At 36.8% G+C, this 25689-nt stretch overlaps 1 protein-coding gene across 3 annotated transcripts in view; it reads left to right on the top strand.

Annotated features, from left to right (window-relative positions):
* Positions 1–1294: 1294 nt before the first annotated feature.
* Positions 1295–25689, top strand: part of MSR1 (macrophage scavenger receptor 1) — a 64401-nt gene continuing 40006 nt past the window's right edge. For 2 of the 3 annotated variants that reach the window (XM_045821754.1, XM_045821756.1), the window contains exons 1-5: positions 1295–1515; positions 10182–10288; positions 12117–12230; positions 18434–18843; positions 23663–23849. In XM_045821754.1, the coding sequence (XP_045677710.1) occupies positions 10186–10288; positions 12117–12230; positions 18434–18843; positions 23663–23849 (814 nt within the window). In that variant the 5' untranslated portion in view covers positions 1295–1515; positions 10182–10185. Of the gene's footprint in view, positions 1516–2433; positions 2511–10181; positions 10289–12116; positions 12231–18433; positions 18844–23662; positions 23850–25689 lie in introns of all 3 variants that reach the window. The other variant, XM_045821755.1, reaches the window with a different exon arrangement.

Here is a 25689-nt window from a genome sequence, read left to right as displayed (position 1 = left end):
GGCACTAATAGTTTCTGTCTCAAAACTTATTGTAAGAATAAATGAGAAACTACAGGCAACCTTACCTTGTGTGTCATGGGAATTCAGCAAGTATTTTTTAGAAGAATCTACCATTAAAATGCCATACGGATTTGGAAAAAAAAAAAGGAAACAGAGGCATGGATACATGGAACAGACTGACAGCTATGGGGGGGGAGGGAGCTGAAGGACTGGATGAGAAAAAGTGAAGGGATCAGGCAAAAAGCATACACGCATAACCCATAGACACCGACCACAGTGCGGTGGTCGCCCGAGGGAAGGGAGGGCGGGGGCGAGGTGGAGGTGGGCAAAGCGGGGTGGGGGGTGGTGTGTGAAATGGTGACAGAAAGAGACTTTGCCTGGAGCGATGGGTGCACGATAAGTGTACAGATGATGTTTTATTGAGTTGCACACTTAAAACCTGCATGGTTTTGCGGACCAATGTCGATTAAAAAAGGACAATTGAAATATTATCTACCCCCCCAAAAAAAATAAAAAGAAAAGAGAGGCTGTGTAATACTGTTACTTTCTCCCTCGAGCACAGCACCCTGTCCCTGCCTTCTCTCTCCCGGGCGTACTGTCTCCTGAGAGTGTTCTCTGGCGCTCAAGGGCGTGGCAAGGTTATTTTGGCCCTTTATGGTAGAAAATATGATCTCTCTCTGTTTAGAGCACGCATGGAATGCAAACTAACACCTTCCCCCCAGATGAGTTAGATCTAAAACTTAGCTCATCCATGCAATGTATACCTCTCATGTTTGTTGTGCTGGAACTTACTGAACGTGATCATACAAAGGAGATGAAAAGGTTAAACCCTGACAGGATGGTGGAAGGTGAAAGACATCTCTTTCCTCTGACTCCCTGCCTGAGACGCCTTTTCCCCACTCTGCTTCCGAGGACATAAGCAATTGGTTGGGGGCTCCCAAGACAGCAGTAGATAATGCTAGCATCAGTGTACATAGAGCTGAAGTAAGCATTATTATTAGATTATTGCTTTTACTTAGTGAGTATCTGTGTCCTTTTCTTATATGTTTTGCATTTGAAACAAGAGATAAGTGATAAGGAGAAAAATTACTTACTCGTGGAATTATCCCTCAAACTTGCCCAGTATGAAAGAGGATATAATGAGAATCAATAGAAGATAATGAGTTTAGTGGAAGATAATGGTACGAACTGGTAGAAGGCATAGATATCACACGAAGGGAGAATTACTCTGCCTGTTATAGTAACCCTTGTTTCTTTTGCATCTACTTCTCTTTTTCTTTTGTAATGTCCAAGATAGGAAGAGGAATGAGTTATCTGACTAATTTAGATTTTGCAAACTTGTGCTTGGGTGAAAGTACTATTGAAATACAATGTTAAGGAAGATTTTCAACACTCAATGTGTCATTTCCTTTTTTCATGAATCAAATACTGAAATACTATGTGATAAAGATTTTACATTTCAATCGTGAAGAGTGGGAAGTGGATAAACCAGTTCAGCTGTCTTTGGGACAAACGGTAAAGTAATTTATTTTAAAGTTTTTCCAAAAGTGCTTCTACTAATTGTATGTATCTAATCTGTGTCTGGGTGTGTGTGTGAGAGATACATATGTATATATAGGTGTATATACACAACATAAATAGTTTATGGTAGAATTTTTTATCCTATCACTAATAATTTGATTTGATGATTTCAGTGGTAAAGAAATAGAAATTTTTCTTAGGTTTTCCATGAATAAAAATGTATGTGTATGCATAGATATATGAAATATACTAAATACTTTGTAGGTTAAACTGGTAAGAAACTTTTAGCATATAACTGTGATAATTTTATTGAAAAATATTGGCTTTATTCAAAATACAATTAAACATTCAATTAGTCACATTTCCTTAATCTTCACATTATACTTTTGGCTTTAACTTAATACCTTTTATAACCTTTGTATGCTCATACAGGAACTATTATTTGTGTTCCAATATATGCATTCACTGGACTAGTTGTAGGGAAATATGCAGTCAAATTACTGTATTCAGGAAGTTCATGATTTAAGACAAATATGTAACTTGAGCACCTTAATATGATATAATATATTAACATATAATTTGAGTACTTTAACTAGTACAAAAGTGTGCAGATAACTACTATGGGAATATAAGAGAGGCCAAAAGAGAGAAAGGACCATTACAAAATATTCATGGATTTGTTAGAATTTAGCTTTGTCTTGGAGAATGAGTAAGATTTACACAGTAGAAAATGGGGGTTAGGATTGTCACTGGCCACGTGAGAATAGTGTTAGAAAAGTTACAGAGCTGAGATTACAAGTGCTTTATGCAGTAGTTAGTAGCTGATATTCTGTAAGTATACAGCCTACGTACAAATCTAAGCTTCTCCACTCCCTAGTTGTATAACTTTAACTAGTTATTTAAACCTTTTAGGTCTCGGTTTCAAAATGGCAACACTACTGCTATATACCTTAGGGAGCTGCTGTGAGGATACAATTGGAAAAATTCAGGTAAAAAGAAATCAATATTTTATCCCTGGCTGGTGTGGCTTAGTGGACTGAATGCCAACCTTTGAACTCAAGTCGCTGGTTTGATCCCCAGTCAGGGCACATGCCTGGGTTGTGGGCCAGGTCCCCAGTAGGGGGCCCATGAGAGGCAACCGCACATTAATATTTTTCTCCCTCTTTCTCCCTCCTTTCCCCTCTCTCTAAAAATAAATAAATAAAATCTTAAAAAAAAGAAATTGGTATGTTAAAATAAAGATGATTCACTTATTGATGGTTGTCTGTGTACCAATTTATAAAAATTACTTTAAATCCTCATAATTATTTAAATTGAAATTGTAATCAAGTTTTACACATACATAGAAACTACAATCAAATAAATTAAAATATTTGTCTGAGGTCACATAGTTCGGAAATGAAACCTAGACTTCAGATGCAAACTGGCGCTCTCTCTCCTTCACTGCAGGGAGGAGCATGGGCGGTGCTGGGCACAGCGCAGCTGTTTCCGCTTCTTACCTTGATCCCGTTTATGGACACATTTCTTAACTGGAGAGCCATTTTTTTCACAAACATATAATTATTTTTACTTTGTAACATTTTTAACTGTTCATTCAAAATTAAAGTTTTTTCATTACAAAGTTATTATTTACCCCAAATATTAAAGATAAAGTTAACCATAAGAGTTCGTTGACAAATCTGAATAGAGAATAGTCTTGGAAGAAAGACTGTGCATAAATTATATGTAGTGTATAAAAAGGGTTTATTTATGTAAAGATCCCCTGGGTATGCATGAGCAATTGATATGAATAAAAAAAACCCAAGAAGAAAAATACATAATTGTGTGGAAGTATGCCTTCAAGACTAATAACAGAAAATGCAAATAAATAAAAGCCACCTTGGGATATTAACTTTTATCAAAATCAAAATGATTCTAAAATAAATATCATTACTAAATAGTGGTGCATTTGCTTTAAAACTGCCACACTCACTTTCTAGGAGAATCATAAATTTTTTATGATCTTTATAAAGAGCAGTTAGGCAGTAGATGCCAAGAAGTTCAAAACAGTTTTTCTGTTAACTGATAGTTTGATAGTTTGATTATAGTCAATGCATGGTGAGTTATCCTACAATAACATTTCCAAAAAAGACAGAGAAATTATGAAAATATCTACATTATCTGTATTAGTAAATATTGTCCTCCAAAGAAAAGGGGAAATTTTTAAAAAGCAGAATTATATTATAGAAAAATGGCTACATGAATAACATTCATATATTTGATGAGTTATTATGTAGCCCATAATTTTAAATTAAAAAATAATTTGATGTATAAAAATATAAATAAGATCTTGAAAATACAGAAAACCAAATGATAATGTCACTATGAATCAACAAAGTAACATATGTATGTAGGCACAAAGGCTCAAATTGCATATAAATAATCAAAGTGTTTTTTCTTACATTAGAGCAAAGGAAGATAGAAACTTTGACCCAGTTTATCTCTAATATTGTTATAATGTTCTTATAATAAAAAAAAACAGGAAAAACGTGGCAGTTATGTTTCCAAACAAGATAACATTGGAATTCTTTCATTTGATTTTCCTATCATAGCTTCTGGAAACTTTTCACCCACTTTATTAAAAGCTGATATTGCAGAGATTTGTTTCACTTCTCACGAGAACATCCTTTTGATAGATTACACAAACTCAGAAGATTTCACAGTTCTTTGTCAGTGCATTGACATTTGGTTGAAATTGTAACTTTATGTGAAGTTACCTTTTCTCTTAACTTTGGAAAAGACATTTAAAGACATTTGGATTGTATAAATGGTTCACTAGCTCCTAACAAAAGTTTATATATGTATGTTCTTTAAAATTATTTAAAAATTGCAATAATAATGCAAGTAGAGAACTAAAATAATTTGGTAAGTCTAGTGAATGCCTTTGAGGTAAAATGGGAAATTTGGAGCTGAAATTTTTGTTTCCTATTTCCACACAATTCAGAGAAAACCTTTCTATTTTCCACTGTGTAAAAGAACTTTTATATTTTCCACATTAGTTAAATACAGACTTTTCTTGAGGCATAACCCCATATGTGAAACCTAGTCTTCTTGCAAAAAATGTTGTCTTTCATTTATTTGTGAAATTTCTTATAATTTATTTATGTATTTGATGGGTACCTACCAAGTGCCAAGAACTTTCTGGTCACTGGACAAAAGAGATAAAACTCTTGAATCATGGATCTAACTCGGGTAAAAGTAGACAGACAATAGACATGATGAATTAAAAAACAAGAATTTCAAGTGCATGGATAGTGATATGTTTTTCGAGAAGAAAACTTAAGCCAGGAAGGACTTGAGGAAGTGAAAGAGCTATGTTGTAATTTTACATCTGAGGCTCAGGAAATGTCCATGCAAGAGAGTGAGGTTTTAATCAGGACCAGCGTGAGATGGGTAGGTGTCCACATGGTTTGAGCAATGGAGTGGTGTGATCTGACTTGCTTGGTGAGAGGAACACCCTAGGGGTACATGGAGAATAAATAATTAGATAAAATAGAAAGAGTAGGAGTGAAGGTGGGAGACCAGCTGACAAAGATGGTGGGGCACCAGCCAGGATGGTCGTAGGGAGGGTGACATTGATTGGTTGTGGAGTATGAGACGAGGAAGGCCCCCAGCTTTGGGCCACTAAAAACTCCAAGTAGTGACATAATTGCATGTACAGGTCTGGCATTAAGAGGAGAGGTCTGGACAACAGATACTGCTGTAGGAGTCTTCAACCAACCTTATAGTTTGTATTTAAAGCGAAGATGCTGGTGAGAACACCGAAGTGAATGAATAAAAATAGAAAGAGGGCAAAAACTGAGACCAGGAACAATCCAATGTTAATAAGTTGGAAAATGAGGAGAAATAAGCAGGGAAAAATTAAACTCCCCTGAATGAACTGTCTAGGGCAATCTTCAGTATCTGTTCTCAATAGAAAGGCATGAGCATAACCAGATTTCTGCTATATACTCAAGGCTCATCATGTTTATACACTTACTGTTTCTTTTTTATCCTTTTTAAAAAATATTTTATTTATTTATTTTTAGGGAGAGGGGAAGGGAGGGAGAAAGAGAGGGAGAGAAACATCAATTAGTGGTTGCCTCTCATGTGCCCCCAACTGGGGACCTAGCTCAAAACTCAGGCATGTGCCCTGACTGGGAATTGAACAGGTGACACTTTGGTTCACAAGGTGGCACCCATTCCACTGAGCCACAGCACCCAGGGCACATTTACTGTTTCTTGAGCTCTCAAGAACCTGCTTCTGTCTCTACCATAAGACAAAACAGCTCAAATTCCATGTAGAGGTTATGGATATCCTTGCATGCCTTGAAAATCTTTTTTGTCTGCCATGACTCTGACTTGTCTTTCTACAGTAGTGTCAGAGCCTCTTCTCTACTTTTAATACTGATTCTTCTTCCTTTACTTGCCTGTTTAATATGGTTATTTTCAAATTTATGTCTTCCATATTATTTTCCTGAAAAATATTTTGTTTGATGTTTCTCTTTTATTCTTTGTTAAAGTGCTACATTTTGATGCTTGTTCATCATTGTTTTCCTTTCCTTTTGTTTTTTAATGCCTCTGGAATTCCCCCCTTTAATTGCCAACTCTCCATTGATACTACCCATGACACCTAGCTGGGATAGAGAAAAATGAGCTGAAGCCAAGAAATTGGAATAGAGTGGAAGGAATGGCTCTGAGGAAGTCAGAAGTTGCTGTGCAATCAGATAAGGGTCTCATGGGTGAGGATGAACTAGAGTAAAGCCCTGACCTCTGGCTGCAGTGACCATGCTTTGCTGGTATCTCTATATTACCTTTACACCTGACTGTACCATATGTGTCTCACTGGCCAAAGAGCAGAAATAAATGATTATAATAAACAGATGACATAGATTATATGCCAATACCCAAAAATCTAAAAACAGAAAAGTTAGGTTGATTTAGAAAATGTACCATTATAGCTAGTTGTATTATTAAAAAAACCCACAAAACATTTCTGAGCTGGATGAAAAATGGCATCCGAGCTGGAAATATATATATCACTGGTGATAATTTATAGGTTTTTGTTTTCCACATTAGAGCATAAGATCTTCTGTGGTTCTATTCAATATTCATTGATCTTGGGATTCTTGTGACTTGCACGGTGCTTGATGTAATGGTATGTAATAGGAATTTGTCGAACTGGCCTGAAAAATATTCTAATACTTACCTTTTTATTTCATGATGTGGCCTCTGGCATTCTAGAGCCATCTAAAAAGGAAGGAAGTGAGGGAGGGAGGGAGGGAAGAATTCTTTGTTTCTACCAAGAAAAGTCCTTTAAGCTAAGAAGGCCCTGTGGGTTCTAAGGTGCAAATTTATTGAAAGATACATGTGGAGCTTCTGAGAGAGTATATGACTAAAAATAACACTCACTTTGATTTATTGAGGCCAAAGTTAGACCACTGTATTATAATCTTGGATTTGCTATTTTCTTTTCTCTTTAAAATAATAAGTCATTTAAGTTTTCTATAAGAAGTATTTATATCAGCTTTAACAAAAGTTTATAGTGTATATATATTTAAAGGGCTAAATGTGCAGGCAGTGATCTGAGAAATATCCCAAAAAACAATTTGAGGAATCAAATTGTATTCTGTATTGCTGAAGCACATGAAAAATCCCCATTTTTCCATGTTAACTAACAGTCAAATTGCTTGAGGCAAATATTGCAGAGAGAGTTCCTAACTCTCCACCCACACTGGGGATACATATTGAAGAGTGATTCTCAGAAAGGAATGGGTGTTTGGAAATGTGTAGGGATGAAGTTCCTGGACTTTTCGCAGGCAGGAAGCAATGGTGTAATGGTTAAGAGACATTATTGACATGTAGTGGGTGCAGCCGGGGGTGATAAACATGCTGTACGATGAAGACAGTCCTTTGCTAAAAAGAATTGTCCCAACCAAAATTCTAGTCATGTTCTCCTGAGGACTCCACTGGGGCATGCCCCCCGCTAGTTGCCAGGTGACCTGACGAAAGGAAAACGAACGCTGATTTAGAACAGGTTAGAGTGAGTGGCAGTGTCTCAATGGTGTCACATAGTCACCAGCCCCAACACTTGGTTCATGCTCAAGGAAGGCATGAAAAGAATGAGCGTAGAATGGGGGGGAGTCTGAATAAAGGACAAAATTTACTTACGAAGAAATTCTCTATCAGAAAAGCATACCATTTTCATCCCCCTGCCTCAAAATATCCATTTTGTTTAAAAAATAAAACCAAAACCAAAATAATATATGAGACTAATACCATATAAAACACAAATCAGTTCATTCAACAAATATTTTTAAGTATATTTTACATTCCAGGTTGCTTTATGCTCTAGTAATAAATATGTAACAAAATAAAATATGGTCCCTCCTTTTAGGTACCTCAGAGTCTAGAGAGATTTATCAGGCTCAAAAGTTTTCATCTTTGCTTTTAAGCTTTTATTTATTTATTTATAGAAAAGGAAAGGGAAGGAGAAAGAGAGGGAAAGAAATATCAGTGTGTGGTTGTCCCTCACATGTCCCCAACTGGGGACCTGGCCTGCAATCCAGGCTCGTACCCTGACTTGGAATCGAACCACTGACCCTTTGGTACATAGGCCCGTGCTCAATCCACTGAGCTACACCAGCCTGGGCAAGGTTTCATCTTTTTTTACAACAATAATCCCATCTAGAAGATGGAGTAATGTAACAGATGTTTACTTTGTATTTAAGTGAAAATGGAGTCACACTAACTCAAATAGTAAGACCAAAGCCGTAGTCAAACACATTGAGAAGGGCCAGTGAGCAGCCTGAAAGAAGAGATTTCTAGTTATGTAGTAGATGTATCTGAATGCATGCTTTGTGAGCCCCTTTTTTATAAACTAAATTCAAAGTTAAAAAGCTTTGCCACATAGTCCTCAGTGCCTTGACTCATAGTTTTAAAAATTAATTTTGCTAAGCTTTATTGTGATCCCAGTTTTTAAAGTGGTTTGTTCATTTGTTTTGCTTGGCCAGTGAAACTGTCATCCAGTTCAAGTAAGAGAGTGAATGAAAAGGGGGCAGGTGCCAGGGGACTCTGGGTCTGAATTATCCAAGTGAATTTCCTTGAATGATCAATTTTCCAAGGTAATTTCTCATACTTTGCCTTTACCTAAGAGAAGAGTCTGTAGATTTTATACCCCCCTCCCACTTCCTTCCTCCACCACAGACAAATCATTTAAGAACACACTCTAGTCAGATCAACAGGATATAAGGAAACTAAGACCAATTCACAAATTGATGCATGAACAAAGATTGTCACTGCAATACAAAGAATTTCCTTGGTAATATATTTAAAAAAAAAAAACATATATCGGCCGGTGTCCAGGTCTTGCAAATACCCCTGCCCAAATGTTTGCATGTGAATGATGGGCTTCATTTTCTGGACAAGCTATGAATTCCGTGCTCTGGAGCTTCCAGTACTCTTGCCTCAATGTGGCTGGCCGTGCTAAATCCGCAACTCAGCGTTAAAGAAAACAAGAAATGATGAGAAGATGTTGGTGTTATTCTGAGTTTACCAACCAAATGATGTCTCCAAGATAACATCACATCATTTCTTTTTTTAAAGATTTATTTATTTAGTTTCAGAGAGGGAAGAGAGGGAGAAAGAGAGAGAGAGAGAGAGAAACATCAATGTGCGGTTGCTGGGGGCCGTGGCCTGCAACCCAGGCATGTGCCCTGCTGGGAACCGAACCTGCGATGCTTTGGTTCGCAGCCTAGGCTCAATCCACTGAGCTATGCCAGCCAGGGCCACATCACATCATTTCTTTTCATGGAAAATGTTCCTCAGCTGTGAGTGCCCACACAGGAAGCTGCAGCATTTCTAGAGAATTTGGTGGAATTGCACATTCTTGGTTCTCCCACCCCAAACACTGAAAATCCTGGGGATTAAAGCCCATCAATCTATCTTTTAATCAAGGCTCTCAAATGATTCTGATGCATCTTAAAGAGATACAGGCATGCATTTTGTCATAAAACATAGATTGTGCCTAAAAAGCTGCAAGGACATATTTGTGATGCTGCCAATGTATAATGAGGAGTCATGAGAAGTAAATAAATACATACAAATGAGAAAGGGAAAAGAAAACTAAGTTTGTCCCGTGATTCCTAATCTGGTGACTAGATTTTATCTCCCCCGAGTGACAAACAGATGCCTTGGCAAGAGAGAAACTGGCTCACGAAGATCTGATAAAAGACCACAGGAAATATTTGCTTCCAGTTTTGCACAACTCTCTGTTCTAAGGGAAATTATTTTTTCACTTCAGCTAAACAGTTGTTTTCTGACACTTGGAAAAATAGTTTTTATAGCTAAAAATGAAAGCTATCTCTCACTCTCAACAAACATACACATACCAACCGATACACATTTGTACCTGGAGAGAGAGATGAGTCGTTTCTATGTAAGTCTGTCTTTTCCTGTTACAAGGAAAACTTATGGGTAGGTATTACTATAATATCTTAACATAGATAGTAGATATATACATTTAGTTCATTGTGTTCCTTGGTCAAATTAAATTTTAATTATAAAATTCATTTGGAAACATTGGACCAAAGGGTCCTAGCCATTTTATGTGTAACTGATACATTTTTCCGTGTGTTTGGCAGAAATATGGCAAAGTGGAATACCCTTCCTGATGAACTGGAGGACAATGACAGCTTTTCAGAATCTGTGAAGTTTGATGCTCGATCAATGACAACTTTGCTACCTCTGAGTAAGTAGGAGGAGGATGGGATGCCCAGGGAGGTTACCCTTAGAGTTACTGACATGTAAAATTGCAGTCTTGAGACTTATCCGAAATGTGTATGAATGTTAAACTAATACTTACTGGATAAGTAGGCCTTTCTCTGGCTTGAGAGAGAATGCAATGTAAGCTTAAATTGAAGTAAGGAAACATTATAGTAGATTAAATTAGTCCACAACATTGGTTGAGTTCTCTGATTTCCCAGCCACTGGACTAGGTCCTGGAGATGACTATAAACCTGGCACCATGGATTAATCTTTGAAAATCACGGATGGTAGGCGCTTGTATTAGTTTCCTGGGGCTGCTATAACCAATGATCACAAATGAGTGGCTTAAAACAACAGACGTTTATTCTCTCACACTTCCGAAGGCCGGAAGTCTGGGGTCCAGCTGTCGGCAAGGCCATACTCCCTTTGAAGGCTCTCAGCTAAGAATCCTTTCTTGCCTCTTTCTAGCTTCTAGTGGCTCCTGGTAACGCTTGGCTCTGTACCTTGTTTGCGACTCCATTTTCACACGGTCTTCTCCCCTGGTGTCTTCATGTCCTCTTCTGTAGGACATCAGTCAGTGGGTCAGGGCCCATCCTAATCCACTATGACCTCATTTTTAACTTGATTATCTCTGCAAAGACAATCTTTCCAGATAAGTTCACATTCATAGATACCCAATGTTTTCACCAATATCTTTTTGAGAAACACAATTCAGTACATAACAGTGCTGAAACAGGTGTTTGTACAGGTTACCACAAGACCTCAGATTATAGTATTTGGCTTTATCTGGGCAGGTCGTTTTAAGGTGTCGAAGACAGAGGTGCTTTAACTCTGCTTAACCCCTTAAGTATATTTTACCAGGGGATGGGGGCGGGCGGGTAGGGAAGAAGTCAAAGAGATATTTCAGTCAGAGGAGGCAGCAAATGCAAAGTTATAGGATCTTACATGCATTCTTACATAGAAAATCCTGAAATACAGACCACAACTCCAAGGCATGATGGATCTTGCACGCTGTGTTAGCAATAGAGGGGAGGACGTGGCCCCAATGAGACAAGGAGAAAAGATAACAATAAAGCTTGTAAAGGTGGAGATGTTGAGAGATGGGGGAAGGAGAACGGAGTCATTGGGAACAGAAGAAAAAGCAAACCACACACATACACACAATTTTTGAGAGCTTCCAAAAGGCAGCACGCAGAGGAGTTGTGATCGGCAATTGGAGAAAAAGGCGGAGAGGACTCCGGGTTTCAGGCTTAGTCAGCCTGGCAGGTAGAACAGCCCATCTCACCAGCATTGCGGGTTATGCTTTTTCTGTTTCCTTAGATCTTTCCTTGTTTTTCCCTTTTCTTTCGCTCTTAAAAAATTTCTGTCCTTTTCCCTCCATTTCCTCATAGACTATTATTAAACAATGTCTGAATTCTTGCTTTTAGTTTTGGAGTTAGTTGAAGGATTGTATTTTTTCACCCAGAATATATTCCCCTATGAAACAGAAGAATAAATGTGTTCACACATGCTGGTATTAATATTAAAATTTATCAACTAATGCTCCAAAATGAGACGAGCTCAGCATGTAGAGAATAGTCCATTTTCCGTGGATGCTTAGTGAATGGGTGAGTAAATCAAATGTCCACAGTGAGGGGTGTATTGGTTTGTTTGTGATTATTCCTTTTGCTTCCTCCTGAATAAACAAGGACCAGTTTTTCTCCTTTTTATTTCCATAGGCTTCGTACTAACCATATAACTGCAGATTGCAAAAATTTCAATGAAATCAGAAGACTCAGTTTTCTAATTGAGGTTGTGCTTTTGTTTTTTAGATCCTAAAAATGGCTCTACCCTTCAAGAGAAACTGAAGTCCTTCAAAGCGGCACTGATTGCCCTTTACCTCTTCGTGTTTGTAGTTCTCATACCTGTCATTGGGATAGTGGCAGGTACAGTATTCGAGAGTTCTGAAACCCAGCAGCGCATCATGTGTGTTAGTTACTCTAGAAGCAAAAAGCAGTGTTTGGTCTTTTGTGTGCGGAAGATTCATCAGGTGAACTTCATAGGACAACTTGTCACTCAAGTTTATTAAATGAGAAGACAGAGTCTTCAAAGTTGTTAAGTGAAGAAATAGAAAAAATGAAGTAGAATAGAAAAATGAAAGATTAAGATAGAAATATAACTGTAGAAAGAATTGACATTTTCAAACATATATTATCATCTGAAGTCCTATATACATCTAGTGGTGGGTCACTATTTTCATGATAAGTATCCTTGTTGCCCGTGTTAAATTATGAATATGATTACTTACATTAACAATGCCTAAAATATAAAAACAAGCCAGGTGAGATAAAGTTCCTCTACTGCTGGTAGTGAGGGCAAAAAGGAATATTCTTCTAAGTATTTTAAAAGAAAATAATGGTCTATACTTCATGAATATCTTTAAAGTTTATATGGTTACCTGTTTCATAAAGCCATTTTAAAAAGATATCTCTAAAAATAACCTAGTAGTATCCTCTCAAAGGACACATCAGACCACTGTTCTTGGGCTCCAACATGATGCTTTCCAGGTGTATGCGTGTCTTTGGAGGGTCTGACCAGAACTGGGGATCGATCTGAGGGCTTTTTCAGGGGTGGCTTGCATACAGCTCAGTCAGACCTGTGAGTGTTAGTCCCCTCAGTAGCATTTTTGATGTGCCTGCTTGGTGTCTGAGTGTATATGCCTTGTAGCTCTCCTTTCTGGATGACTGGCAAAATGGACATATGCTCTAATAAGAGATAGGCTGGGAGTATGACATTTTGATGTGCCTATTAATCAGCTTAACAAGAAATTATTCCTAAGCACAAGGCCAAACCTCCTCAGCTAAGAGGCAATCTAAAGGAATATTCCAAAGCAAAGCAAAAATTCTGCTAAAAAAGAAATGATGACAAAACAACCACAAGGGTAACAGTAGCTATCGTTTTGAGCACTTGCTGTGTTCAGACATGGGGCTCTACCCTTGTCACAGATCATCCAGATACACCTTTCAGGTCAGCCCGGGGCAGACATGTGCCCATGCTCATTGTCCACAGAAGGAAACGGAGACTCTTCAGTAGTGGAGCCGGAGTTGCCCACCCGTGACACTGGACTCCTAACCTGGGCGGTCTGCTATCTCCCAGTGTAACTGGGTTTTTAGCACAAAATATGCTTGAACAATTAAGAAAAAACAGAGTTGCCATAATTTTAGCCAGGAAAATATGTTCCACAGGTGAAGATTGGCTCCTATTTTGGCCACTATAAACAAAAGAAAAAAGAAAAATCAACCACGACAAACTAAACCAGTGAGCCAGTCAAACCAAACACAGCCATCTAAGTAGAAAAAGCTGATAAATCTGTCACGAAATTAACTTCCCGATGCACTGAGGTTCTCTCTACATTGTTTATGTACATGCTTATCTGTGGTTTGAAAGACGTAACTGAAAGATATTTTATTGTTTGTGTTTATTAGCTATAAGGCAGTTACAGTTTGGGTGAATTTCATCACCTTTATATAAACCATGGTCTGCAGAGCCCACCCAGGAATGCAACTTCTTTCTAATAAGCTCTGCAGAATATCTGTAAAGGATGTGGGGTTCTAACCAAGTTCAAAATCTCCGACCTATTAGAAAATACTATCATGTCAGCACATCTGTTTTAGGGTTGACAGTGATTGATCTGAAGTGGTTTCATTTACTAAAACTACAGCAGGTATCCACGAAGACTGACAAGAAGTTAAAAATGTTCAAATCAAGTAAGTTCATGTTAGCACCCGAATTCATCCCAAGTTGAAATAGATCTTACTGTGTCCGTCACACTTGAGTAATAGACAACTGACAGTCCACTTACAACTTTAATTAAGTGGTAGATCAGAGTATTTTCCAGAAAAGGAACCAAAATTCAATACATAATCACTACTTGCTATCAAAAAGTTGCAATTATAGAAAAAAAATATCCCTAAAATGATAATAATCACTTTGTTTTGGCAAGTGTGAGCTGGTGGGTAAAGTGAAATGTTGTACATAAAAAGTCTACTTAAACCTGAATGTCATATTCGTAGAAAGATGTTTCTGAATTATAAAATCTACTTCATATGCTGCGTCTTCCTAAAGGAGCTACTGGATCGCTGGTGTAGTGTAACAACATGATTATGTCTCTGGACAATAAAATATAATTTAGTATTAGTCTATATAAATTGTTACGGAAATACTGAAGATTCTTCAGCTCAAGATAACACAGACTTTTGTAGGAGAAGATACTGCCGACACGACAGAGTACTGGTGGTCTATAGAATCAAATGTAACTCTCTCCCTAGGTCCTTGCTCAAGCCATAAAACTTGCTTCCGTTCAAATGTGACAAAGTCAAAAAATGCCGTCTGTCCAATGATGGTGGGAGAAATAAGTACTTGAAAATAGAAACCCTGGCATTCTTTACCTAGGTTTATGAGACAGAGTTAAACATTTTTAATGGAAGCAAGGACAACATTGGTTTTCATTCAGAATTTGGGAAAATAAGCACTGTTGTGTTTTTCAATCTATAAATAAAATGTTACCTTTGTTGTCAATTCATGTTGAAACTGATGTCAAACAAAAACCCTTGATCATATGGACCTTTTGTTAAATCAGGTCTCTCTTTTATACTATGAAAAAGGGCTGCTTTGCCAATATAAAATAGAAATGGATTCTAGTATAAGTAAAATTATATGGTTGAACAATCAGATCAATTTTCCTAGTAAAATAAAGCATACAAATTACTGTACTCATTGCAATACCAAACCTTCCCTCAATTTTTACATTATATAATATTAATTGCCCCATTATCAATCTTGTAAAAATGGATACATAAGTCATGGATAATGAATCCAAAATCTTAAAAATAACAAAAAAGCTGAAACTTATCAAATGCTTATTATGTGCCAGGAATTATTCACTTTACATATATTACAAGTGCTTACATTTAAGCACTTTACATATATTATTTCATTTAATTATTTAAATACTGACTATTATTCCATTTATACAGAGGTGAAATAGAAGCATTGACAGATTAACTTGCTCAAGATATAATTTATAAAGGGAAGAGCAAGAATTGCTAACCCAGGTAGTTCTAATCCAGAAACTGTATTCTTCATTTTTTTAAATTTTTATTTATTTCTTTTTAGAGAGAGGGGAAGGGAGGGAGAAAGAAAGGGAGAGAAACATCCATGTGAGAGAGAAACATCGATCAGTTGCCTCTCATGCGTCTCCAACTCCCTAACTGGGGACTGAACCTGCAGCCCAGGCATGTGCCCTGACCAGGAATCCAACCAGCAACCTTTCTTTTTGCGGTACGACTCCCAACCAGCTGAGCCACACCAATCAGGGCAGAACATGGATTCTTAACTCAAAAAAGGAATAATCAATATAAAAGGAAAAAATTTAAGGAACTACTTTGAGTTTCAGTCAGTCTTTCTGAGAGTTACTCGAAGTGTTTTATATTTAGTAGGTGCTTAATAAATAAATCACATAATTAATGAATGCATGAATGAGACTGCCCACCCCAAAACTGCTCCCACACTTAATAGATGTGATGAGATCCTACTAAGAAATCTTTTTGTCCAATTTGTTGATACATTAAGAAATATAAAATAATGAATAGTTAAAATGGTCTCTGTTGTGGATCACATCAAAATATAGTCACATGTGTTTTATTAATTCAAATAAACTAATTTTCAAGAGAATGTAACTAGGGACCCATAGTAAAATGTGTTTTTTAAAACTGGGATTTAATTGCATATATAGTTTCATACTTATTCTTAATATGATATTGTCTACAATAGCAACCACCATCAATGGCTTCTTTCACTAAAGGTGGTAAATGTGCCCTGGCTGGCATAGCTCAGTGGATTGAGCACGGACTGTGAACCAAAGCATTGCAGGTTCGATTCCCAGTCAGGGCACATGCCTGGGTTGCAGGCCACAGCCCCCAGCAACCACACATTGATGTTTCTCTCTCTCTCTCTTTCTCCCTCCCTTCCCTCTCTAAAAATAAATAAATAAAATCTTTTTAAAAAGTTGGTAAATGTTTCTTCTGCAAGACACTTAAATTTGAATCAAAGTTTAGTATGTGTCATCTGTGTGCTCTGGGATTTGCATGCTTTATCTCACTCACCCTCAGCACCGCTGTTGAGACAGGTGCTACTTGCAGATCTCGGAGGGAACCTAAGAAGGAGGAGATGAATAACTTGCCCGGAGTACCCCAGCTAACAGTGAGGAGCAGAGCTAGGTTCCAGGGTCAGGCAGCTTGACCTGGGCAAACACCACGGTCTCAAGTATGTCACAGGCACCCAGAGCTAAGGGTAGAAACTAAATGTTTCTTTTTTCATATGTTATCTCATTAATTCTTAAAATCCCATAAAGCTGGCACTATTGCTGTATCATTTTTACTCAGAAAACTGACAGTTCAGAAAAGGCTGATTATGTAGATGTATTTTTCAAATACAAGTATATGAAGTTATTCTTATTATTGCTTAATAATGGTGAAGTATAAAAATTTATACATTTAAACAAATATGAATAAGAGACTGATGTATATGTAGATAAAAGGTATAAATAATGGAGGTAGAGATATGAAAAGATAACAAAATCTTATCCATCACTGGTTAGAGGTAAAATAGTGTTTAAAGTTTTCTGTATTGTGTATAATTATGCATTATTTTTATCTGCAAAGTTAATGTTTATTCCTTTTGTTTTTTTAAACTGTAAATATATTGTTCTAGATGCTTTCAGAAGGATAATTAGCTTGTTTAGAGAATGTATATCTATTTGGAAATATATATCCACAGCTTTGTATGTCCCAAATCACCTAATAGAACTTTTTTCTTCGGGAAATAATTATTCACAAGATTGTTTATCAAAACACTGAATATATTAGTGAGAACAGAAACAATCTAATGTAAGGGGTTTGTTAAATAAATTGGGTAGATCCATATATGGGATACAATGCAGTTCTTAAAATTCTTTTTATAAAACAATTCTAAATACTATGCAAAAGTCTTTATAATATAGTATTAATTTAGGGTACTTTCCAGATTCCATATAAAATGTAACCTCGCTCTTACAGTAATAATGTGGCAGTGAAAGCAGAGAAACATAGTTGACATACGTACTCTGAACCGTGAGCTTTGAACTTGGAATGAAGGTTTTACTCATAAATTATATTTTCTAATTATTCATCTTTTCTACATTTTCTACTATGAACATATATTTCATAGTAAGCAAAGAGGAATCTTATAAAAATAATACTTTCTAAAGTAAGAATATTATTTGCCCAAATTTTTGCTCCCCCAGCTATAAATTAGACCTGTGTAGACTGAGCGTGACAGTTCTCTGCCAGCTGAAGGATAGGGCGAGGAAGGGGAAACACACAACTTACTCGTACAGTGGATAACGCCCATACTTCTGCTTTTACTACTTATTTTGTCACCGCCGCCATTTGTCTTGATAATAACTAACATATTCAACATGCTGACTTCTGATACTCTGTTCCACATTATCTCATTCTATCCTAACAACAGACCCTGCCACAGTGCACTTCATAGACTGTAGGATCTCTCTTACTGGGAAAAATCAAATGCAATGGTCCAAAAGATTCTCTCTCTCTTTTTTTTTGTAAAGATTTTACTTACTTATTTTTAGAGAGAAGGGAAGGGAGGGAGAAAGAGAGGGAGAGAAACGTCAATGTGTGGTTGCCTCTCACACTCACCCTACTGGGGACCTGGCCTGCAACCCAGGCATGTGCCCTGATTAGGAATCGAACCAGCGACCTTTTGATTTGCACTCAATCCACTGAGCCACACCAGCCAGGGCTCAAAAAGATTCTTATAAACAGGACTTGGGGAAGAATGGCTTAATCCTGGAATAACTTCTAGTGTAAAGTGTGAAAAGGAGACTGTCACTCTTTCAGCAATGTGCCTACTGTGGTTCCTACATTGTCTATTCAAAATAAATACCTGATTTAGGTTAGCATTCAGGTTGTTAGAATGGAATGGAAAGGCATGATTCAGAATGGAATGATACAGAAAGCATGTAGGGAGACAGGTATATGCGTTTAAGGAGACAGATCATGACTCTGCTTGTTTTTGCTTCAATGTGCAGCTCAGCTCCTAAAGTGGGAATGGAAGAATTGCACAGTTGGTTCCATTAATATCAATGATACTCCTCAGCATCTCAATGGGAAAGGAAATGATAGTGAAGAAATAAAATTTCGAGAATTTGTCACAGAAAACATGAACAAAATGGAGAAGAGAATCCAGTATATTTCAGATGCACAAGCCAATCTCATAGATTCAGAGCGTTTCCAAAACTTCAGTGTGATGACTGATCAAAGATTTAATGATGTTCTTGTCCAGCTGAGTACTGCAGTTTCCTCTGCCCAGGAACATGGAAATGAAATAGATGAAATCTCCAAGTCATTAATAAGTCTGAATACCACGTTGCTTGCTTTGCAGCTCAGTATTGAAACACTGAATGGCAAAGTCCAAGAGAGTAAAACTAAACAAAAAGAGGTAAGAGCTTTTGTATTGGAAGGTCACAAGTTGACATTGAATTCAGTCAGATCCTATCTCCTCTGATATCAGAAAAACAAACATTGCAAATTGTGTTTGAACATCATCCTACCTACCCTGATTCTTTTGATAATCTTACCAGAAGGTCTCAAGCACCTAGTTCCTTTTCTGGATTCCCAGCAAAATGAATATATATTTCCATCCCCTGCCATTGGATATAGTCTCTCTTAAGGTATTTCCTATGAAAAACAAACATATGACTAAAACTTTACTACTTTTGAAAAATAATCTTTTTATTATAAAATATGTAAGACCTAAGATTATAAGTAATGTGAAGCCTATCAAATTTCCATCATTACCTTAAAAATCTGGCATCTTTGTAGTAGGTTTTACTGGATGACCCGTTCTTAATGAGCAAAGCAAAGATTAATTAATTAGAAGGCAAAGGGAAGCCTCTAAAGTTACAACATCAGATGAAAACCGACTGAATTATTAACTAGACAATAGACTAAACAGGTTAATAAAGATTATCCTACAAGTTTGTAATTGTAATTGTAAGTAATTGTAACTACAAGTATTTGTAAGGCGCAATTACTCAGAACTTTTGAATTTTTACTTGGTCCCTATCTTAAGGTGATATTTAAAGACAATGACATTGCTATCTAAATATGGGGACTCTGTGAACCTCACTCCAAAACCAACCTTAATATTCTGTTTTTCTTCCACATCATGTTTTCCCAAATCTGGCTGTCGATGTTTCCTGCATGGTTAATGAGCATCCAACCCTAACACGCAGTATCGGGGTATCAGGGGCCTGGGCCATGGACCGGCTCGAGACAATGTGCTAAGTAGAAACTGTCATAGGATTCAAGAGCACGGGAGACAGAGGAAAATAAAATGTCCGTGTTTGGAGTAAAAGTGATTAAGTTGGAGGGAAAGGGAGAGAGAAATATTACTTTATGTAAAAACAGGATTAGAGAAGCAATGAGACAAGTGAAGAGAAATATACACAATATAGAACAACAAGGACATGTTTGATTCTGGCCCCAGTCCAGCAGAGTCTACTGAAATATTTATGAACCCACATAAATGAAGAGTTGAAACCAAATTGGAAATGTGGTAATGAATGGTGGTAATCAACATCTGGTGATCGGTGAACTGTCGGAGTTTGCACTTGTTCTTTGGAGCAGGGGGATGTGTTCTGCAAACATTTATGTTCACTCTTTATGTTGCCCATATCGTGTGGAAGGACACTTGCCCGGCAGTCAGGGCAGGAGGAAGGAGAGAGCAGTGATCCCCTAACCTAGAACAGGGCTCTGGGCGAGGGAAGGCACGCGATGAGCAGTGAATACCAAAAGCCTCCGGGCTTGAGTAAGTGCCTTCGAACAGGCCAATCTGGGTGAACGTTCACGTCTGGCCAAAGGTTTCACACCCTCACTGCCTTGACCCTCTCACCTCGCCGTGTCCCCTCCAGTCAGGGGAAGTGTAGTTTTCACTTCATACCCAGGTTAAGCAATAGATGTACTACTGGTTCATTTCTATGTGCAAATGGGAAATGAGACTCTATCAACTGTGAAACATAGAAGTACTTAGAAAAGCATAAATCATACCATGAAACCAGAACAAGCACTAAAATGTAACACAAAGAAACAGAAAACATTGCCAGGATAGATGAAAAGGTTTGGTACATCAAAAAGGGAAAGGCCAATACCCAAAGCAAAACCAAGCAAAGGACTTGAAAGAAAAAATAGCCAAGAAAAATACCATCAAAAAGTTTGACTTGGTAATTAACCTTATCATAGTTCGAAAACCAAATGGAGTAACAAGTATTATGTGTCTACTCTTATTCTGCAAACTTCAATATGTTGATGGTGCCTAGCATTTGGGTTCAAAAAGTAGGCACTAATGTACAATTAGGAAGATTTTAAAGTGGCGCTATGTATTTGGAAGGCAGTGTGAGAGTACTGAGCAAAAATTGTAATATTTAGTCCTTTGGTCAGATTCACTTTCGAGAAGCTGTCCTATAGACATACTATGTTTACTATGTAAAAATATGTATAAAACGGTGTCCATTATAGCATTATTTAAAGTTGTAAAATATGTACAGCTCAAAACTCCATCAATAGGAATCAAATTATAAAAACATATGCCGTATACACCCACTAAATTATTAAAAATAAGGTAGCCTCTAAGTGTTTTGATAGGTAAATATATTATTTTTATATATAATAATACAAAGGTATTTATTTAATATTTAAATAAATACCTTTGGCATTTGGGAGGGGCCAAAGAACTAGACAAATGACCCACATCATTCCACAGACTCGTCCATACTGGGCACATACACCCAGGAGTAGATCCAGGTTTTGAGGGACAATCCTTAAGAAAAAATAATGCAAAATTATAAACAGAAAATTAGGCACAAAAGTAAATACTTAGAATAAGGGAAAAAGCAAACATTTTCTCTTTTAAAAATTGAAAAATATCATAAACATTATAAAATGGAGAAATATTACATAATATTTTAATTATTTGCCTGGCATACCACTACAATATTTTTTTTCTATTTCATGCTTTGTAATTGAATTTATTGGCATAACATTGGTTTGCAAAACCATACAGGATTCAAGTACACGACAACTCATCAAACTCATTAAAACGTCATTGGCACACGGCATCATGTGATCATGTGCCCATCACCCCCAAGCAAACTCTCCCCGCTCTTTGCCCACCTCCACCTAGTCCCCTTCCCTCTTTCTCTCTGGCTGTCATACAATTGTCTGTGTCTGTGTGCCATGTATGCATGTTTTATGGCTAATCCTTTCACCTTCTTTCATCCAGTCCCCCTCCCACCTCTGACGGCTGTCAGTCTGTTCCATGTATGTGTTCATGCCAGTGTTTCTGTTTTGTTTGTCAGTTTATTTTGTTCATTAGACTTCACATGTGAATGAGATAATACGCTATTTGTCTTCCTCTGACTGGCTTATTCCACTTAGCATAATAATCTCCAGGTCAAACCATGCTGTTGCAAAAGGTAAGATTTTCTTATTTTTTTAGGGCCTACTGGTATTCCATTGTGTAAATGCACCACAGCCTTTTTATCCACTCATTTACCGCTGGGCACTTGGGCTGTTTCCAGATCTTGGCTATTGTAAACAACGCTGCTATGAACATAGGCATGCCTGTATTCTTTCAAATTAGTGTTTCGGGATTATTTGGGCATATTCCTAGAAGTGGATTCACTGGGTCAAAAGGCAGTTCTATTTTTATTTTTGTGAGGAAACTCCACACTGTTTTTCAGAGTGATTGCTTCAGTCTGCATCCCCACCAACAGTGCAGTAGGGTTCCCTTTTCTCCACATTCTCTCGAGCCCTTGTTTGTAGACCTATTAATGATATCTCATTGTGGTTTTAATTTTCATCTTTTTCATGGCTAGTGACGCTGAGCATTTATCCATATGTCTACTGGCCATCTGTGTGTCTTCTTTGGAGACTGTCTGTTCAGGTCCTTTGCCCCTTTTTTAATTGGATTGTTTGTCTTCTGGTGTTGAGTTGTGTGCATTCTGTGTATGCTGGGAATTAACCCCTTATCAGATGTATCACAGGTGAGTAGGTTCTCCCACACGGTGGTTTCCCTTTTCATTTTGTTGATGCTTTCTTTTGCTGTGCAGAAGCTTTTCAGCTTAATGTAGTCCCATTTGTTTATTTTTTCCTTTGTTTCCCTTGCCCTAGGAGATATATCAGCAAAAATATTGCCACAAGAGGTGTCTGATATTATACTGCCTGTGTTTTCTTCTAGGATTTTTATGGTTTTGTGACTTACATTTTAAGTCTTTTATTCCCTCTGAGTTTATTCTTGTGTAAGTTATAAATTGGTGGTCTAGTTTTCATTTTTTTTTGCATGTACCTGTCCGATTTTCCTGACACCATTTACTGAAGGGACTATTTTTACTCCATTATATTCCCTCACCTCCTTTGTCAAATATTGATTGACCATAAAGTTGTAGGTTTCTTTCTGGGCTCTCTGTTCTATTCCATTGGTCTATATGCCTGTTCTTATGCCAGTACCACACTGTTTTTATTATAATGGCCTTGTATTAATAGTTTGGTATCAAGTATTGTGTATTCTTAATATATTGTAGAGGAAAAATTAAAAGCATGACCCAGATCAAATAAGTAGGGTATCTCTTGTTCATAGTCTCTCCATATATGTATGCAGGTATAAAAATGTACACAAAATACATATAATTATAATCGAAAACAAACAATAAAACCTCAAATACAGAGGCAATAAAAATTAAAAGATATTGTTAATGTGCTAGTTGAGATTGTATTGAATATGAAAAGCTATCCTGAATGTCAATTACCACTGAGAAATATGGCATTCAACATTTTTATTGCTGTAAAACAGTTTGATATTTAAATCTACCAAATTCACAGAACTGGAACAGTATGTTTCTACTATTAGTATAATATACAAAGTTTTACATCAGATGAATTAGAAACAATACAAGTTTTTAAAAATGTATTAGCATTTTGACATCTTTATATTTGGGAATAGAAGAATACCTTAATATATTCAACTAATTGAAAGGGGGCACCACAGAGGATGTGAAATTTCAGCCATTCAGTCAGAGACGAAATGCTTCAAAACCAAAGAATTACTATCTTAAACAGTTCTCTAATTTTTGTATTCTTTTCCCATAATATTCTTGTAACAGTATGTGGATTTTTTAACATGGATTTCAGGGTTTTTTAAAGCTACATATTTCGTAAATAATTGTGTAACAAAAATTGCGATGCTTGCCTATGTTTCACAGGAGTTGAGTGAATTAGAAGAGCGTGTGTACAATGCGTCAGCAGAAATTATGTCTATGAAAGAAAAATATGCATACTTGGAACAGGAAATAAAAGGGGAAGTGAAAATATTGAATAACATCACTAATGACCTCAGGCTGAAAGACTGGGAACATTCTCAGACACTGAAAAATATCACTTTAATTCAAGGTAAAATATCTTTTCCTTCTTCCAGAAAATGACATATGAAAAGGTACTGATATACACTGAGATCTGGTCTTCTAGATCCTGTGACTTAAAATAGTTTTGAGCACATATTTACTACAATTACCTAGAGGAAGAAATCTTCAGATCATATTAAGACACTGTATGCTAACAGTATCCTGGTGTTCTTTTAGTAGAAAGGGACTTAAAAAGGTGAAATTTCTCTTAATGTCTAATAAGTCATTAATCCAAGTATCCCATATTGCTGAAGACCAAAAGAGATTTTCTGTAAGTTGCAAAGTTCTCTACCTGTTAAAAAAAATCAGGCTTGTTAATTCTCTTTTCCAAAACTTCCAGATTCTTTCTTATGTTTTACACTATTTTATTATTAATTCAAAAAGACTTTGAGTTCTCCTAAACAAATGAATTTGTCAAATACTTCTGTATTGTTTGTGAAACAAGTTGACTTGAATATTACTGATTTTCGAATTAATACATATACCATACATATTTCACACTAGCTTCTAGTTCCTTATATTTTTAGTATTTTCCATACTTACTTTCAGCCTTTTGGTATCCTTCTGTTTAGGGTTGTCTCTTGTAAAGAACAGGTTTCAGAAGATTGTATATAGTACGTTTTCTTTACAGTGCCCACAATTTAGTAAAATTAAATAATATATATTTACAGATATATACATTATAATAAGAATGATTGTTTTTAAAATGCAAGGAAATGAGGTACACAAAATTCATATTAATGTTGATCTCTGAAAAGAAAGTGAATGAATGAAACTTGCGGGTACCTAGGTAGATACCTATTTGGGGGGTTGTGATATGGCAGGGATGTTCTCTCTGTTATTGTGATTTATAGCTTACTCATGGCAAACACATTATATGTATCCTTTAATTATTACATTAAAACAGATGAGAAAGACAAATTTGAGCTAATCAGGTTCTTGATAACAATTAGACAGCTCCACGTTAGATTTCAAATAAAGATCCCAAACTTTACCGATCCAAAACCAAATGCTCGAGCACCTCATACCCATCTACCCTTAAATCTGTTACTTCCCCAATCTTATCTGTTCATTGTATCACTGTCTAATTTGTTACTCACTCCATCTTGAAAGCTGTCTTTGACCTTTCTCTTTTTCTCATTCTCTACAACTAATCCATCTATGAGTCCTGTTAACTCTTCTTGCCTATGATATTTATAATAAAACTCATTTCGTTATCTCCTCTGCTGCTATTCTCATTTAAGCACCTGCATTCCAGTTTAATGTAATACATCAACTTCCCAATTGTTCTCCCTGATTCTACTTTTAGTCCATTCTACATAATACAGAGCAAAAGGATGCTATCAAAAACATAATTAGGTTTCTTCTCTCTCAAGCTTAAGACCCTCTGATATCTTCCTATTAGGTGTGGAAGAAAATCTAAACTCCTGCTGAGTCTGGTATCCAGCCACTTACTTGCCCTCATTTTCCAATTTGCCCTTGGCAAACCCTCTGTCTAGCTTGGACATCTGAAAGAATGATGGCGTTGCTGTCCAGCGTGTGCAGTAGAGCCCTTCTGTCTGTCTTGAAATGTTCTTCTCTTACATCTCTAGTCCTTCCTCGCTCTACTCAAAGTCATCCTTTTACAGATCATTTTTCCCTCTCCCGTTCTTATTCTTCTCCCTGTCTCTCTGTCATCATTTGCTTTAACTTCCTCACAGCACTTACTGCTGCAGGAAATGGTTTCCCATGTTCAGTTGCTTATTTGTTTACATATGTCTTCCCCAATGGAATGTGAGCTCCAGGGAGTTGGATCTCGTCAACGCTGGACTACCTGTCCACACACGGGC

The sequence above is a fragment of the Phyllostomus hastatus genome, unplaced genomic scaffold, assembly GCF_019186645.2.
Source record: "Phyllostomus hastatus isolate PE091 unplaced genomic scaffold, TTU_PhHast_1.1 phas_scaffold_46, whole genome shotgun sequence".
Classification (NCBI taxonomy): domain Eukaryota; kingdom Metazoa; phylum Chordata; class Mammalia; order Chiroptera; family Phyllostomidae; genus Phyllostomus; species Phyllostomus hastatus.
Note: the sequence above shows the minus strand (reverse complement) of the source record. Positions and strands in the feature narration are given on the sequence as shown.